The sequence below is a fragment of the Lithobates pipiens genome, unplaced genomic scaffold, assembly GCF_037356315.1.
Source record: "Lithobates pipiens isolate NorthernLeopardFrog02 unplaced genomic scaffold, aLitPip1_a1.2 Scaffold_16, whole genome shotgun sequence".
NCBI lineage: Eukaryota > Metazoa > Chordata > Amphibia > Anura > Ranidae > Lithobates > Lithobates pipiens.
In genome coordinates this window covers 73,349,998-73,365,016 of record NW_027507748.1, presented here as the reverse complement: position 1 = coordinate 73,365,016, position 15,019 = coordinate 73,349,998, and the positions used below count along the sequence as shown (strand labels likewise).

The 15,019-nt window shown below is 41.7% G+C and overlaps 1 protein-coding gene across 2 annotated transcripts in view; it reads left to right on the top strand.

The window, feature by feature from the left end:
- JAM2 (junctional adhesion molecule 2) overlaps window positions 1–15,019 on the top strand; it is a 136,184-nt gene that overhangs the window by 70,174 nt on the left and 50,991 nt on the right. For both annotated transcript variants that reach the window (XM_077480041.1, XM_077480040.1), the window contains exon 2: window positions 10,978–11,043. In XM_077480041.1, coding sequence (XP_077336167.1) covers window positions 10,978–11,043 — 66 coding nt within the window. The remainder of the gene's footprint in view (window positions 1–10,977; window positions 11,044–15,019) is intronic.

Sequence of the window (15,019 nt, the reverse complement as noted above, 5' to 3'; positions counted from 1 at the left end):
TTGGATCTGACCTGCTGGCTGCTACACACCAGCGATGACACCCAGCTCCTAATTTTAAACACAAAACAAAGAAAAGTGACAGACTGAAACTGCTCTAGGACCAGCTGTTACATTCCAGGGTCTGGGAAGTGGAGGGGGAGGAAAATGTGGAATGTGCAAATCTGAAACTGTAGGATCCAACCACCAAAGACAAGAACCTGAATCTGATAGGATTCCCAGAGTCCTCTCCTGCCTGGAAATACTCTATTTAGCCTTTATTTCAATGTAAAATCATATGATGGATGACCAGACTGCTGCCATGCCTGCTGTGGCCGAAATTCCTTGGCTTCTCCGCATACCACATAGCTGTGATGGCTGGTGGCAGCATCTTAACGCATTCCACAAAGTCCAAGAATATATCTCAGACCAGCATGGTTGGAGATGCCACCTGGCTCTCAATTAGCATCTGTCGCACAGTGCTGTGAGTGTCAGCTGTTGGGACAGACCTACAGCTAGGAGATCCTACTGCTCTTGTACCTGTCAGGAATGTATGTTCTATAACAGCCTTTCTCGGTCTTGTTATCCTAGAGAAGTCCTTGAAATAATTAGGGTGTTAGGGAACCCAAACTTAAATTAAATAATCAAGGTCAGTGGGAAGATTGTTCATTACATTGATGATCAGTGGGAAGGCTGTCCATTACATTGATGGTCAGTTGTAAGGTTGTCCATCACATTGATGGTCAGTGGGAAGGTTGTCCGTTGGATTGATGTTCAGTGGGAAGGTTCTCCATCACATTGATGATCAGTAGGAAGGTTGTCCATTACATTTACGGTCAGTGGGAAGGTTGTCCGTTGGATTGATGTTCAGTGGGAAGGTTGTCCATCACATTGATGGTCAGTGGGAAGGTTGTCCGTTGGATTAATGTTCAGTGGGAAGGTTGTCCATCACATTGAAGGTCAGTGGGAAGGTTGCCCATCACGTTGATGGTCAGTGGGAAGGTTGTCCATTACACTGGTGGTTAGTGGGAAGAATGATCCTCCTACAGGAGTGATATCCAAAGACCTACTATCTAGCTCCCATGTCACCTCCTCTCATGCTTGACTCCAGGACTTCTCCCGAACCTCTCCCATCCTCTGGAACTCAATCTGTCCATCTATCTTCCACTCTGTTTACTTTAAGGCAATACCTGAAAACCCCTCTCTTTAGAAAAGTGTATCCTACCTTCACCTAACAACTGTACTTATTCTCTATCATCAGCTCATCCTCCAAGCTTTTACCTTTTGTATCACTTGACTTCCCTCTTAGATTGTAACATATATGTATTGTATAATAATGAAAAAAAGCATGCCACCATTACAGACAGCCGATCATTGTTGTCACGATGCTGGCTCTGCCAAGTGGCATCGGGCCTAGAATCTTGCGGGCACCATTGGGTGAGAAGTCAATCAGCTCAAGAAACCACTAGCAATCTCTGGAGAACCCTAGTTGAAAGTGGCTACTCTATAGCTACTGTCACTGTCTTGTTCATTGGGCCAGTATTTTAGATAACTAAATTACATTTTCTAAAATGTAGTCCTATTTTTCCATAAAATTTGGGCAACCTTGCCAAGACCTTCTTTAAGTTTACAAGTTTGAACTGTTTTCATCAGTCCTCACCTTGAAAAACCCTCAAGCCTCATACACACCATCAGAATTTCTGCTATGTTTTTCCTTCAGATTTACCAAAACCATACAATATGAGGTCAAACCTTAGAAGTTTCAATGTGTATGCAATCAGGCAAGCCCTTGCACTATATGGTTTTGGTAAATCTGAAGAAAAAATCAGCAGAAAATCTGATAGTGTGTATAGGGCTTTATAGTTTAAAGTCGTAGTAAAGTCATCAATTGCACTTTTAAGAAAATGTAAGCCTATTGCATAAGCTTTAAAGCAGAACTGCAGGATATATCTATTTTTTCCAAACATACATTGGTCCAGCTTGGTTTGATTCACCTATCAATATGTGATGTCTGGAGGACCTCTAGGGTTGTGAAAATCACTGTGATCTTTTGGGTGCTGCTCTAGTGACTTCCCCTCTACACACTGACCACAGGGGCTTGCTTGCTCAGCACCTTCTCCATTCAGATAACACCTTGTATTTTTTTATTAATGAATACAAGGTGTTTTCTCAATGGAGGGGAGAATGACATTATTGTACCTTCATAGCTTTGTGCCAGGGCCGAGACTCTCACGTGGATGCTTGGTAGTGATGTCATTTTGATTTTCATACAGCCAAAGCCTGCAAACCTGGAAGGAAGACCGGTGTTGATGGAAGCCCTGTCAGCGGTGACAGCACTCTGCTGGTGGGCTTTGTTCTAAATCACAGTATTTCATATATATATATATATATACTGTATACTGTGTATATATATATATATATATATATATATATATATATATATATATATATGAATATATATATATGAATATATATATATATATATATATATATATATAATATCTGCACCAGGTTTTGACTTGCCTTGCACTTTAATCTTGCCTCTTTTAAGATCATGAGTGGTTGGATGGGGCTCAATTACTAATGCTTGAACTCCTTTTATTGTAAAGCCAGGTGCAAACACAAAGTGGGGGAACATTGTTACATACTAGCTAGTGTCCCTGCTTTAGATCTGCTGGATGTTTTATGGAGACATGTCCGAAAAAATTAACCATACCAGTTAAATCACTATCAACGTTGCATTCGTTGTGAATGACTCATATGTTTTGGGCAGAGGCCTCACTTAATGTATCATCAACCCATAGATGGAATATTGGTTCAGTTCACTAAATGGCCTCTACTGCCATGCAATGATGAGAGGTACACTTTGATTCAAACTTTATTTGTTGATGGTGGACAGATTTATTTTGAAGGCGATTGTGTTTGCTTAGTTCTCACAACAGACTTTGTGATAAAATGGGTCTATTTAATTTGATCACATGCTTGCTTGATAGTTCATGAAGCATGAACATTTTTATTTAGTGTCCCTCTTAAATCAATTATTCACATCTCTACATTTTTCAGCAATGAGATCCAAAGTACAGAGCCTTTACACCCTCCTGCGTCCTGCTCCAGTCCCTGGACAGTAATTGCATGAAAGTTCTAATTAGAAGTTTGGCACATCACATGAACTGTACGTGTTGTGTTGGCGGTGAGGTTAGCTGTGGCAATGTTCCCCAGCAGAGTCTTATTTAGGGTCATTGAATAAGACACTCACAATAGAAAAACAGGCCTGGGGCTATGTATCTGGCTACTGAACTAACACAAATTGCTTTATCAGAGCATGGACAGCAGACAGAGGCCTTCACGTATGAGACTGGGAAAGAAAAATTATGTTATTCAGCAAAATCCACATGAAGACGGCCAGGCTTATTCATGAGGGAAGGGCAAAAAACAACGAGGACTTGTAAAGTGCCGTAACCTATAAGGGCTTGTTTAGACTTGTGATTTGGGGGGGTGTTAAACATGTGTGGTTGAGTGGTTCAGCCATGTTTTTAGTGCCCTTCAAACACCCCCTTAAGCTGCACAGGCAACAGACAGGGGTGTTCACATGCTGTGGTCACCATGTTTTGATTTGCGCCCGTGGCAAAAATTATTAACTCAAGAAAATGGGGATACCCTGCGATTTCCCCACAAACACGTCCAATGCATGCAGTTGCTGCATGTTGGTGCTGCATTCACAGGTTTAAAACAGGCTTTAGTAGGTGTCTTATTGCCTCCTCACTGCCTGCCAAACGTTTTTTGAAACCGATCCTAATACTGATCACTTTTCAAAGTCTAAACTTAGCCGAATACTCAGACAATCTTTATATACAAAAACATTCCCCCGAAGACACGTGTTTACAGGAAACACGTCAAGTGGAGCCCATCTTTAACGTCATCGTGCATGCCGATAGCTGGCAGTGCCATCTATGTATGACATGCTTGTAGTTTCCTTATGTGAGTATATTGGCACAAATAAATATTCTATAAATTGATATCGGGCCATGGAATTTATTTGTTTTGTTGATTTATTTTTTGAATTAGCTACTGTATATACAAGTCAGGTAGATAAATTCTGTTGCTTATCTTTGCTGTATCGAAGAGCAACCAACTCCTGAAGTATCTTCAGAATCCAACACTTCCACGAGTATCATTTACCTAATTCCCAGCTGCACTCTGTGGTTTCTCTTACAACCCAACATTTGTACAGGACACAGTGGGGTTGATTTACTAAAACTGAAGAGTATAAAATCTGGTGTAGCTCTGCACAGAAACCAATCAGCATCCAATTTTTTTTTTTTTTTGTCAAATTTTAATTGCATTGGAGACTGTTGGGGTTTTTTGGGGAGGGGAGGTTGCTGTCATTGGTCGGACCTCCCCCACACCCCCCCTCCCGCGGGCAGTCAGTTGGTCATCCAACGCCGCACTTCCATCATGTCTCCTCTTCCTCTACATCATGTCAGCTTGCCATGCGTCTCCTCCCTCCTCCTCCTAGGGGTCCGCTTCCTGGTTGGCTCAGGAGGAGGAGAATATTCATTCGCTATTGTCACACAACTGGATGGGCTCAGGGCGCAGTGCTCTGCCCCTTAAGCTCACCCTTTTTTTAAGCCTATTAGAGCCTCTGCTTAAAAAAACAAAAGATTGGGATACATGCGTCCGGCACCCCACATGTAGATTAGGGGACCAGACACATGGATGGGAGGGGGGGTGGTGGCACCCGTGCATCCCTAATGGATGGGCAGCCACTACTTAATTAAACAAGCTAAAGTTAGAAGCTGATTGGCTACCATGCAGAGATTCACCAGATTTTACACTCTCAAATTTTAGTAAACCAACCCCTGTATGAGATAGTAGGCCGGTGGATCATACCACTGATTGTAGTGCAGGACTAGGAATTCAATATTCCTGGAAACGTTGGATTCTAAGGGTACATGCAGCCTGTCAAAATCAATGACAGCCTGAAATACGCAGCGGCTTTATATCTATATTTGCACAGCCAAGTGGTACTTTGCGCACAAGGACGCCTGTACATGAGCTGAGATTACTTCTAGGGGGGAAGAGCAGTGCAAGCTGAGTTGCTGAGTATCTGTGGGGGGGGGAGCGGGGGGGGGGGGGAATGATGAGTTGAGCTGTTGAGATGAATTGCTTCATAAAGCATGCAGCTACAGAGGTCAGTAAGTCACCTATATAAATAGTTGTAGGTCCATAGCTTGGCCACAGGCTCACTATGGCCTCCTCAAGCAGACTATTAGCAATCTGGCTGTCCTAGGCTGGCCATACATTATTCAATTTTTTTTAGATTTACCTTCAACTATGTAGTGCAAGGGCCTCCCTGATTGCATACAAATTGAAAAAAAAGTTTAGGTTATACCTCATATTATATGGTTTTGGTAAATGTAAAGGAAAATTGTAAAAAAAAAAAAATGTGAACTTACACCTTATTTGGTCAGTTTGGTTGCTAAATGGATAAGCACCCAAAAGTATATTTTCCTGATAAATGTAATTTCCTCATGAGAGCAGTTTAACTGAAATACTTCTGACTCATGGCTCATGACCCTCTGTGATTCATTGCCTCTTGATTAACCACTACCATGAAACCACTTTGTACAAGGCATCCGCTAATCACAGCTACCGGCCACAGAGTTGACTCAGATATGAGTATGAGAATCAGCTATTGGCGTGTTTAACATTATTTAATGTTTTTTCATATATTAAGTGTGTCATATTTTTTCATCCTTAGGCTACATGCACTTGAGCACACTTTTAGATTGTAAGCTCTAACGAGCAGGGCCCTCTGATTCCTCTTGTACCAAATTGTAATGTAACTGTAATGTCTGCCCTCATGTTGTAAAGCACTACTCAAACTGTTGGCGCTATATAAAACCTGTATAATAATAATAATGTGTAAACATATTTTTGTTAACAGGGATATCCGGGTGCTGTGTACAGCCGCCCGTAGCATGAATAGGTGAAAGCGGCATAAGCCCTTATTAACATAAAGTACTGCATACACACAGACATAATGTAAGGAACCCAGGTAGTGTGAGTTCAGAACATTACACCTGTGTACATTCGCTAGTTTACGTTAATGGTGGCGCATAGCTATGTACAGCTGCCTTCACCCATTAATGTCTATGGCCAGCTGTTGGCAGCACTAGGACATCCCTGGCATCAGGAATACACAGCATTGGCTAATGCGCCCCTTGTGCATTAAGCCTTACAGTGCCTTGAAAAAGTATTCATACCCCTTGAAATTTTCCACATTTTGTCATCTTACAACCAAAAACATAAATGTATTTTATTGGGATTTTATATGATAGACCAATACAAAGTGGCACATAATTGTGAAGTGGAAGGAAAAATGACAAATGTTTTTCAAAATTTTTTACAAATAAATATGTGAAAAGTGTGGCATGCATTTGTATTCAGCCCCCCTGAGTCAATACTTTGTAGAACCTCCTTTCCCCTCTGGGGATGGTGTGTTCATTGTTAGTTTTGCTTTTAGGCTAAAAAGTTCTTGGTCTCATCTGACCAGAGCACCTTCTTCCACATGTTTGCTGTGTCCCCCACATGGCTTCCCCGCAAACTGTAAACAGGACCTCTTATGGCTTTCTTCTTGCCACTCTTCCATAAACGCCAGATTTGTAGAATGCACAACTAATAGTTGTCCTGTGGACAGATTCTCCCACCTGAGTTGTGGATCTCTGCAGCTCCTCCAGAGTTACCATGGGCTTCTTAGCTGCTTCTCCGATGAATGCTCTCCTTGCCCGGCCTGTCAGTTTAGGTGGACGGCCATGTCCTGGTAGGTTTGCAGTTGTGCCATACTCTTTCCATTTTTGGATGATGGATTGAACAGTGCTCCATGAGATGTTCAAAGCTTGGGATATTTTTTTTATATAACCTAACCCTGATTTAAACTTTTCCATAACTTTATCCCTGACCTGTCTAGTGTGTTCCTTCACCTTCTTGATGCTTTTAGTTCACTAAGGTTTTCTAGCAAACTTCTGAGGGCTTCACAGAACAGCTGTGTTTATAATGAGATTAAATTACACACAGGTGGACTCTATTTACTAATTAGGTGACTTCTAAAGGCAATTGGTTCCACTAGATTTTATTTGGGGTATCAAAGCGGGCAGAATACAAATGCACACCACACTTTTCAGATATTTATTTGTAAAAAAAAATGAAATTCATTTATCATTTTCCTTTCACTTCAAAATGATGTGTCACTTTGTGTTGGTCTGTCACATAAAAGCCCAATAAAATACATTTATGTTTTGGTTGTAACAGGGAAAAATTTGGAAAATGTCAAGGGGTATGAATACTTTTTCAAGGCATTGTATAGATATAAGCCTGATGTATTTTATTTCTGCAGACTTGTGACTTACAATTTTCTTTCTGCACATATATAAGGTTTTCCAGATTGAATATTTACTTTTCATCTATGGCAAAAAAAAATTTTTTAAAACACGTGCTCTTACCTTTAAGGCCAAGTATACATAAAAATGGTTTATATTATTTGTTTAAAGTAGATGTAAACCCTGGCTGTTTAGCCTTTTGTTTAGTAAATCATTTTTCATGCTTTGTTGCATCTCAGTGATCCTTATCTCCTTCTACCGCTTTGCATCCACTCCCTATCTACATGCATAGACTTCCGCAATAACTGCATGACACTTCATAGGCTAAGTTTAGATGTGCGCTGGGGGGGGTAAAAATGTGAGGTTGATCTGCATTTTTAGTGCTTTCCAGGTGCCCCCCCTTAGGCTCAGTGGATGGAGGTGTTTAGATGTGATGCTTCGCGCTCGATGCAAAATATACCCAACATGTAGCGATGGGGACACAATCAGCCGAACAGGTTCACATGGCCAGTCTCTTCCTGGGGTTCTTGCACACTAGCTACATTCATGTGCTGGTGTTGCATTGATGCGGCATTGGGATACCCCTGCTTGATGAGTCACACACCATCATTATTTGCCATATGAAGATTATTGATATACTCTGCACTCCCCCACACGGTCCAGTGTCGCATCCTCATATATCACCACCTCAGCTCCCGTGACAAAGCTATGTCTCAACTCACCTTGTGCCAATTACCACATGCTGTATTTGCTGTCTTGGAATCTCTGTCGCATCGTCTCCTGATGAGTGGACATATCCACGAAACGCATTAAGCTCTACTTGAAGCCACACCATATATGGAATGTTACCTATTTACTATCTATCATGCTTGATGATGTTGCTTTTATACGTTTCAGTGAATGCACATATATCATGTGGGCACAGATGCCGTATCGAGCATGTTGCCGTCGGCTCTTGTATGCCATGCTACTGTATATATCTAAATTAATTACCATGTATTCACTAGGATCATGTGTTCTTCTGTATGTATTCATTTAAATATCATGTTCATGCCTTGTGCACACTTATGTATATATATTAAATTATTCCTCCATTGTTTTTATGTCCATGATATCAATATAACAATTTATATTCATTTTTACCTCCACTATTCATTTGCTTCATCTAAAGTCCAAACTCCCCTTTTTTCTCAAAACATCTGGCGATTTGGGATTGCGGGCAGAATCCCTTCAATTCCAAATCGCACTGCAATAGTGGCAAAATGCTCCATGCGCATATGGGTGCCATTTATTTTTAATTTGGATAGAAAGAAAGGAGCACTCGTGTCCAGAGAATTGTATAGTTCATAGATGCCTATTAAAAAGCAGCAACATGTACATCAAGCCAGCGTATTTTGGGGAATAGACTCCCCCTTATTCAGGGCTTTTGCTGCGTACTATTTGATGGGAACAATTCCAGATTGGCTGCCTGTGCAACTAAAGCCGGCCTCCTGCCATCCTGGTTTCTTAAACTATGATCCAGCATAAGACCCCTGTCACACTGAGCCACCTGGGAGTCAGCGGTAAAGCGGCGCTAGTGGCCGAATAGCGCTGCTAAAACGACGGTAAATCGGCGCTATTCAGCTGGTAGCGGGGCAGTTTTAACCCCTGCTAGTGGCCAAAAAGGGGTTAAGTCCACCCGAAAAATGCAGCTGCAGCGGTGCTTCCCCGGCAGTATAGCAAAGCTGCACCATTGTTTTCAATGGGGAGGAGCGATGGAGGGGCGGTGTATTCCCCGCTCCTCCACCGCTGCAAAGAAGCTGCTGGAAAGGACTTTTTGTGACATCCTGCCAGCGAACCATGGTTTGCAGCTGAGGCTATTTTCAGGCGCTTTACAGGTGCTATTTTTAGCGATGTAGCGCCTGAAAAACGCCTCAGGGAATTCATGGGAATTGTTCCCATCAAATAGTACGCAGCAACAGCTCTAAGGCCACATTCACACCTGAGCGTAGCATTTTCAGGCAGAAAATCTTGCAATTTTACAGCGTGCTTTTTACTGCGATTTTGCAACATTTTGCCGCAATTTTGTGCAGGGAAAAAGGTCACCATTGTAAAAAGAAGAAAAACACCCAAATCTGCCCAATTCGAGCGCCAAAAAAGGGTCCAGAACTTGTTTGAGCTTCAGGCGTTCGGCTTCAAGCTACAAAACGCTCATGTGTGAATGGGGGCCTTAATAAAGGGATCTATTCCACCGGAATGCGTTGGTTTGAGGTACATGTTGCTACTTTTTAATAAACCTCTACGAACCTTACATTAAAAGTTGCACTTCTCTGGACACAAGGTGCTCTATTCTTTTCTTTCTATCCAAGTCTACATGCTAAAACGACCATAAGGTCACACAGAAAAGGCAGCAGCCCAATCCCCAAGAGGGCCCATCACCACCATTCATCACTGGGCACTATCCTTCCTTTTTGCCCACACGAATACCCACCCAGGACCAGTGACCAATCCAATCAGTCCAACGCAGTGTCCAACACAAGCTAGATTTATTTTTAATGGCACCTCAAATGCGATAAATCACACAGCAAAACACATAGCACAAAACTTGTCTCCTAAAAAGGAGCAGGAGCTCCTCCCGGGCATCAAACTTCATGCAATGCGATTTGCCGCGATTCAAACGCAGCAAAACAGCACTGCTTTTCAGGTACCATTAAAAATAAAGGGCACCCAAACTTGTGTTGTGCGTTTTGCCATGATTGTAGTGCGATTTGGAATTGAATTCCCAAATCATTAGTGGAAGGGACCTTAGAACAACCGCCCTGAGAAATTGAGAAATGTCATGCAGTCATTACTGAGCATACCTCCCAACTGTCCCTGATTTCGAGGGACTGTCCCTGATTTGGAGCAATGTCCCTATGTCCCTCATTCCTCCTCATTTGTCCCTCATTTTGGTCTGATCTATATAGTTGTATATAAAATGCACTTTTTATCTTTCAAAAAGTGTTTCCCAATGCTAAACATTTCATCCAAATTCTAAATTGCTCCATTTGTACATTTTAAAAGCCAATATAAAGGAATAGTAGTGGTAAAAAAGCACTTGTGGATTTAATTAAGATTTTTTTGGAGTTAATTCTCCTTTAAGGGGGCATGACAGGGGGCGTGTCCTATACCTACATACATTTGCTAGTAGTTGTCCCTCATTTCCATCTCAAAATGTTGGGAGGTATGATTACTGAAGTGCATGAACACATGAAGTGGCTGCAAAGAAGCAGTGGGAGTGAAAAGCAAAGGGTGCAAGCAAGCAATAAAAAAAAAAAAAAAATGACAACGCAGAGGGGAATGGATCAAAACTGGAGCAGATACAAACACGAGTACCTATGTATACTAACCAATCAGCTTCTATCTTTATTTTCAAAGCTTAACTGACTGAAATGTCATAGTGATTTAGCAAACGCAATGTCACTCAGTTTGGATTAATGTCTACATTAAGGAAACTGCCAATATAAAATATTGAACTTGACTTTTGAAAGTCCATTAACATGTTAAAGCTTATATTAGATTTTCCTTTAATCAGCTCCTACAGTATTACTATACAGAATCCATCAATGTACATTCCAAGTGTTGACTCTTCATCTATTTACAGGTCAGCGGACCTTCGGCGTGATTGTGGAGTCGGAAAACCTCAATGTGGAAGTGGTGGAGTTTGGAGGTATTGTAAATCTTTACCATGAAATGCAGTAAAATCTCCATGAATTTGTAGGTTTACTCTCAGTAAACAGTAGTAGTCAAATGTACCCATCACTTTTAATATTTAGTACTTCTCTTTGGTTATCTAGGTTCAGTCGTAGGCAACTAGACCTTCTTTTGCCAGAAGAGAGGGTGTGTACTCAGCAGGCTGATGTGACCTTCTATGGCTTATTAAGCTTCCTGCTGATTAGGAGCTTTAGTTCTGGCTCAGCATGGGGCATGGGGCATATTGTGCCCAATCACAAACAGAATTTGCTCATTATCAGCAGTCCTCTCCTAACGCTGACAGCACGTGAGCAGAGGAGAACCGGTAAGTGGAAAGCCACAAAGGGGACATCTACGCTGATACTCAAGGCACTGATCATCAGTGCAGCCCTAACAGTGATGCCTGTCAGTGCCCATCAGTGCTGCCAATCAGTGCCCATCAGTGCTGCCGATCGGTGCCCATCAGTGCTGCCAATCGGTGCCTATCAGTGTCGCCTATCAGTGCCCATCAGTGCCACCTATCAGTGCCTATCAGTGCCTCCTATCGGTGCCCACCAGTGCAGCCTATCAGTGTAGATTAGTAAAGGAGAAACAACATTTTATAACAAAAACTAAGAAATTTTTTTTTGTTTTTTTCAACATTTTCTGGCTTTTTTCATTGTTTAAAATAAAAAATGCAGTGGTGATTACAAACAACCAAAAGAAAGCACTATCTGTCTCAAAAAATAATAAAAATTTAATTTGGGTACAGTGTTGCATGACCGTGCCATTTTCATTTAAAGTGCGACAGCACTGAAAGCTGGAAATTGGTGGAAATGCCCAGTAGGCAATTAGTTAAGTGCCAACCTTATCAGCCCATCTCCCTTCCTCAGGTACATAAGTTGTAGAACCCTTCTAACAAATGCTTGAGTAATAAAAACCCAATATCGGAATTAATATAATACATGAGCTGAATGAAGACAAGATTAATAAAAATTTTAGTATATCTCAATAGTGTAAGTTTCTGCTAATGCAGAAAGAATATATGCTAAAACGCATAAAAGGCAATATGTAGCACAGACAACTTTATAGACAGTCCTGTGCCTGAACACATTGCTTAATTCGTGTTTTCATCCAAGAAATAATTATCTGGAATATATTTTATTAGTGAGCCGTCATTGTGATGAATAGTCGGCAGTTTTACTGGGCTTTCCAGCAGCCACAGACATTGTCCAGCCATTTCATTTGGCTTGCCGAGAGTAAGGTCTGGCTTCCAGGAACACTGCGGGCCGATGGTGTACGTCTGGATGAAAAACAACACTGACATTTGGAAAACCTGTCAGTTTAATAAGCCAGCCTATTCACTCACTAATCAATACTTCCAATCACTCTTATTTGCTAAGTGCTTCAATTACTTAATTTTAAAGAGGCTCTGGAATTTACTGGATTTCACATTAAATAATGTTACACCTATGCAACGGATAAAAACAAGCCTTTCGCTAAAAATACATTTAAAATGCGTCAGGAAGTTTTCTGTAAACTGCCGATGTCTTGTGGACAGCAGCATGGTAAAGGGCATGATAACCAATTGACTTTTGAATGCTCTATGCTCATGGTGCCCAATCTGGGGTCTAAATGCAGCCCTTTGGCATCTTTTGTGCAGCTCCTGGGGCCCTGCAGACACTAAACTGTGTTTCTAGATTGTCCTGTTATAGCAATGATTTCTAGAGTTTTGTAATGTGTCTTCAGGTTATGCGTGTCTCCTGAAGCATGTCCCCAGGCTCTCCAACAACACTTATAATATGTTTACAGTCTCTGGCAGTCTCTTGCAGCATTCCCACAGGCTCTGAAAATCTCCCATATCATGTCCACAGTCTCTAACCATCTCTTGTATTATGTCGGCAGTCTCTGACCATCTCCTGTATCGTGTCCACAGTCTCTGACCATCTCTTGTATTATGTCGGCAGTCTCTGACCATCTCTTGTATTATGTCAGCAGTCTCTGACCATCTCCTGTATTGTGTCCACAGTCTCTGACCATCTCCTGTATCATGTTTGCAGTCTCTGACCATCTCTTGTATTATGTCTGCAGTCTCTGACCATCTCCTGTGTCATGTCCACAGTCTCTGACTATCCTCTTGTATTATGTCTGCAGTTTCTGACCATCTCTTGTATTATGTCTGAAGCATCTGATCATCTCCTGTATCATGTCCACAGTCTCTGACCATCTCTTGTATTATGTCTGCAGTCTCTGGATATCATTTGTATCATGTCCACTGTTTCTGACCATCTCCTGTACTATGTCCACTGTTTCTAACCATCTTCTGTATTATACCCATAGCGTTTGACAATATATTGTATTATGTCCACAGTCTCTGACCATTTCCTGTACTAAGTCAATGGTCTCTGACCATCTTCTGTATTATGTCCACAGTCTCTGACCATCTCTTGTATCATGCTCATAGTCTTTGACCATATCCTGTTGTGTGCCTGCTGTCTCTAAACACCGACACTAAGCCCTTGTACACACGGTCAGACATTCTGACAACCAAATCCGTTGGATTTTTTCCGATGGATTTTGTCCGACGGATTTTGTCCGAAACTATTGCATACACACGGTCGGACAAAGTTGTCGGAAAATCTGATTGTACATAACGTGATGACGTTATTTCCTTACGATGGGACTACGTTCAGGCTAGTAGCCAATAGCTTTGGTCTAGGAATTTGATCTGAGCATGCGTGGCACTTTGTCCGTCGGAGTAGGCTACACATGATCGGAGTATGTCCGATCGGAGCATTTTGTTTAAAAATTTTACGGACAAGTCGGAAAACTTGGTCCGACGGAAACAGTCCGATGGAGACCACACACAGTCGTATTATCCGACAAAACGGTCCGATAGGACACATTCCGTCGCAATCTCCAACCGTGTGTACAAGGGCTAAGACACTTTGGGCATGTTGGGGGCTGCACTTGAGGCCACCTATATCAAGAAAGTTGACCATCATGCTCTATTCCATGCCATTTATTTTAAAGAGAAACTTTGGTCTAAACAAAAAAACTTGAATTTCCAAAGGCTGTTTAGATATTTAACCTGCAGCCACCTTTAGGAGCCAGCCTTTTACGTGAGCCATGATTCCTGAAGCCAGTTGGAGGGGCTCCCTTGTTCACTGTGTAGATGTAGTTATGAGCTTTTCTCATTGGCTACCAATTGTCGGTGGTTGACTGTGAGCTGTTGGTGACAGCTTAGTCACAGTCTGTTGGCACCATCTAAACAAGAGATTTCCTTCCAGCATTGTTTTCACCAGGACAAGAAGTGACAGAAGGTTCCACCATTCCCCTTATCAGCTACAATTTTTTTTCTTGCTGTATGTGTCCCTGGTGCCTTTTTTTCTTCTTACTTCCTGTCCTGGTAGCAGTGTTGTCACTAAGACAGGAAGTAAGGGGAGATCTACCCTATGGAACGCTACTAAACCGTATAAACAAAGATGTTCATGCTGTATCCATAGCTAAAGAAAAAGTGTTGCCTGGAGACTTTCATTTGATTAATAACATGTGTGATATTATGCAAGCTCTGTATTAATTGAATGCAACAAGGAATCAGCCATTTAGACAACTCCCCTTTAATTGTTGTGTTACTTCTGCTGTCAGCAAGACACCGATAGCTTGCTTTGATAACAATAATCCCTGCAAACATTGTCTCCCCTCCCAACTTATTAATTCATCTTTAAACTTCAAGAAACCTTCAGTCTATTTTAGTTCTGTCCTCCGTGTACAATAAATCTGCATCAGCAATGATTTAACAGCAAGGTCAGCGTGCCTCTGCAGAGACGCCTTGTCAAATATTTCTGCTGGATAACCCTGGCACTCTCTGTAAACTATCTCAGGAACTGGGATCAACATCTCTCCTGCACATCACATACCTTGGTGTCATTCAATATTGTTAGAGGAACACTCCAGTCCAGGTTGATAATGGA